The following is a 3,666-nucleotide window of genomic DNA, read 5'->3' as shown; positions in this document are numbered from 1 at the left end:
GCTCGCCCGCGGCCTCGCGAGGAGAGAGGCGCTGCCGGCGCCCTGCTCGCCTGGCCGGGACGCCTGCCCGCCCTCCGTGTGCGTGTGTGCTTGTGTGTGCCTGTGTGTGCCTGTGCTTGTGTGTGCTTGCATGTGCTTGCATGTGCATCTGTGTGCTTGCATGTGCTTGTGTGTGCTTGTGCTTGTGTGTGCATGTGTGTGCTTGCATGTGCTTGTATGTGCATGTGTGTGCTTGCGCTTGTGTGTGCTTATATGCTTGCATGTTCTTGCATGTGCATCTGTGTGCTTGCATGTGCTTGTGCTTGTGTGTGCATGTGTGTGCTTGCGTGTGCATGTGTGTGCTTGTGTTCTTACATGTGCTTGCGCTTGTGTGTGCTTATGTGCTTGCATGTGCTTGTATGTGCATCTGTGTGCTTGTGTGTGCTTGTGCTTATGTGTGCTTATGTGCTTGTATGTGCATCTGTGTGCTTATGTGTTCCTGCTTTTGCATGTGCTTGCATGTGTATGTGCTTGCGTGTGCTTGCATGTGCGTGCGCTTGCATGTGCGTGTGTTTACCCCACGCTCTGCCTGGGTCCCTGTGGGGCCGCAGCACGCTGTGTGCACGGCCAGGCTCGCTCCAGCTGCACACGCGGCACCAGGAGTCGCAGGTCTCTCTGTGCCCGTTGCTGCAGCTCCCTCCCGCCCGGCCTGCCCCCCGGAGCCCCCAGCCCCTTCCCTCCCGCCCGGCGTGCCCCCTGCAGCCCCCAGCCCCTTCACTCCCAGCCTCACGCTCCCTCCGTCCCGTGACGGAGCCAAGCGCAGCGCTGGTGCCAGCGCGGGCACATTCACGGGCGCTGTCAGATCTGGCACATCCCAGGGCCATGATCTACCAGCCGTGTCTGACACCGCTGCCCGGCCCTGTTTAACCCGGCAGGGCCCATGAATCACAGCAAATTATCCTGCTCTTGGAGAGGCAGCTGCTCCCCAACGAGCCGTCCAGGCAGGGACGGAATCGCGTCCCGCACAAGCGCGGCCGGCCCCCGGGAATCGTGCCCGCCGTCACCGCTCGCCGTCTCTCTTGCAGCCCGGGAGGATGTTTGCAGTGTGCCAGCCCGAGGGCGCCGGGCACGGCCCGTTCCGCGAGGGCGCCGTGCTGGGCACGGCCTTCGCGGGCCCGGCCGCCGACGCCAACTCCAACTTTGTGGCGGGGGGCTACGACCGCAACGAGAACTGGAGCCGGCCCGCGCCGGGCGCCCGCAGCGGCGACGCCACAAATCCCTCCGATAATCTGCTGTTATTAATGCCGAGACAGCTGGGCCCGGGCGGGCTTAGGGGCGCCGCGCAGAGCGGAGACCCGGAGCGCCTCCGTGCCGCCGTGCGGAGCCCCCCCGAGGGCGCGGAGGCCGGCGGGACGGGAGCCGGCGGGACGGAGGCCGCCAAGCCGCCCGGCTCCCCCGCGGAGGACAACGGCTACGGCAGCAGCTCCCTGAGCATCGAGAGCCCCGAGAGCGGCGGCGCCGGCGCCCGGGAGCCTCCCGCCGCCGCCCGCGGCCGCAAGAGCCCGGCCGAGCCGGAGCCCGAGCCGTGTCCCGACGCGGACACCCTCCTCCCGGCGCTGGCCGAGGCCTTCCAGCACATCCAGGACAAGGAGCGGTTCAAGGAGCGGGAGAAGGAGAAGCACCACGTGCAGCTGGTGATGTACCGGCGCCTGGCGCTGCTGCGCTGGATCCACGGCCTCCAGCAGAAGGTGGTGGAGCAGCAGAACCGGCTGCAGGAGAGCTTCGACACCATCCTGGACAACCGCAAGGAGCTCATCCGCTGCATGCAGCAGGGCCTGGCGGGCGCCGCGCGCTGAGCCCCGGCCCGCTGCTCCTGCCGGGATGCCCGCGCTCCCGACGCCCGGCCGCACGGAGCCGCTCCCGGCGCTCGCCCTCCACGCGGGGCCGGCGCCCGGTTTTGCTCCGGAGGCTTCTGAAGGGCACGGGCTGCAGCTCCGCGGGGCTCTGCACGCCCCGGGGCCGGGAAAGCTCCGTGCAGCGGCTGCCGCTGGAGTCTCCCCGGCGGCTCCGGCTCCTTCCCGTGTTACAGGACCCTTTTAACGACTGCTGCTCCAACACTTCCTTTTCCACCCGGCAGTTTGGCTCCTGCGCCAGAGCCGTGATCCGGGCTCTGTGCCGCGCGGAGCTGGGGACCTCGGCACACTGGGATTTGCTGTGCGGTGATGCTGAGACTCAGCTTTTTAATCTGCTGCAGGGCCCTTTGTCTGAGCACCTCAGAGCAGGAGCCCATCGCTTCCTGGCAGCTCTGGGGCGCCGGGAAGGACTGTCTAGGAAAACACGTCCCCTCAGACTGGGAAGGCCTGGAGCATCCCCAGCTGCCCTGGGCGGCGGTCGGACACGGCCAGGGCGTTGCCGAGGCCACCAGCTTCATTAGGGCCCTTTAACGAAGTCCTTCTCGCCCTTCTCTCCCGTGGTACCAGTTATTCCCCCAAGCACCGACCGGGAACGTGAGCCAGAGGCCCCGCAGACCCTTCCCGGCGCCCGTCCCCGAAGGCTGCGGGTGCAGGGACGGTGCAGCGCCCGCGGCCGCGTGCACCTTGCATGTGTTTTACTCCGCTCAGGGGCCCTGTGCTGTTCCTGGGGCCCCCTCTTGCACACACAGCACCTCGGAGCAGCAGCGGATTCCAGGCCAGTGCATATTTGCAGCTTCGGTGTCAGTGGGTGTGTTGTGCGTTTTCCTTTGCTCGCAGCCAGGCCTGAGCGTTGCAGGCTCCGCTTCCACGTGCTGCATGGCCGGGACTTGTGCTCTCAGTGTCTGCATTTATTTATCATTTAAAGGAAAAAGGATTTTTTTTTTTTTTTTTGGAGAACATCTATTCTGGCTGCTGGGGCCATCGCCTGGCGTAGCGAGCAGGGCCAGATCTCAGCCCGCCGCGACCACCAGATGCTCCTGCCGTGCAGAGAAATCCCCGGCAAGCAGGGACCTCCGCAAGCCCCGCTCCGGAGGGACGTTCCGGCGGCAGCGGCTGCGTCCGCCCGCGGGGAGCCTGCCCCTCGGAGCCGCCGCTCGGCAGGAGGGCTTTGCCGACCCAAGCTCCCGTCCTCGCGCTCGCTTCGTGTCCCAGCCCCGTGCCCACGGCATGTCCCGCGCGCTAATAAAGCCTGCAGTGGAACGGCTGCGCCGCGCTGGACGTGTCCTTGAGCGTCCCCGTGCCCGCTTTGCCTCTCCCAGCGCGCGGAGCCCGGGGGCACAAGCACCGAGGCTGCCCCGGGGCCTCGCCGAGGCCGGCGGAGCTGCAGGGCCGGGACCCCCCCGGCACCTTCGGCTTCCTTTGCTCTCCCCCTTTCCCGCTTCTCCTTCGCAGCCTGCGGGTAGGTGGGAATTTGGAGACACGGCAGCCCCTCTCTGAACACCCCTGGCCACGTTAGCGGTTCATGAAGGAGAAACCCCTGGGATTTTCCATCCTCTTGTACGAGGGGACTGCGGGGAATTTTGCCCCCACCCACTGCAGCCCCATGTGCGTGTCCCGAGCGAGGACAACACGTTTCCACCGTAGAGCCGTTCGCTGTTTATCTTGGTCAAACGCTTCACCCGGGTAATTGTTTCCAAGGTAAACATTGTGAAAACCCAGGTTATTTGCTCAAGGAATGAAAGGATAACCGCAGGAGCGCAGGAAAGCGCGGGCA

General features: G+C 65.9%; 1 protein-coding gene across 1 annotated transcript; it reads left to right on the top strand.

Moving 5' to 3' along the window:
• The first annotated feature begins 1,073 nt into the window (after window positions 1–1,073).
• CUNH1orf216 (chromosome unknown C1orf216 homolog) lies at window positions 1,074–1,845 on the top strand. Its single transcript, XM_026043465.1, has one exon. It carries the CDS (start codon window positions 1,074–1,076, stop codon window positions 1,833–1,835), a length of 762 nt encoding a protein of 253 aa, XP_025899250.1. The 3' UTR covers window positions 1,836–1,845.
• Window positions 1,846–3,666: the final 1,821 nt, after the last annotated feature.

Source organism: Nothoprocta perdicaria, unplaced genomic scaffold (genome assembly GCF_003342845.1).
Source record: "Nothoprocta perdicaria isolate Ctin4 unplaced genomic scaffold, notPer1 scaffold_33, whole genome shotgun sequence".
NCBI lineage: Eukaryota > Metazoa > Chordata > Aves > Tinamiformes > Tinamidae > Nothoprocta > Nothoprocta perdicaria.
This window is presented reverse-complemented; position numbering and strand designations above follow the sequence as displayed.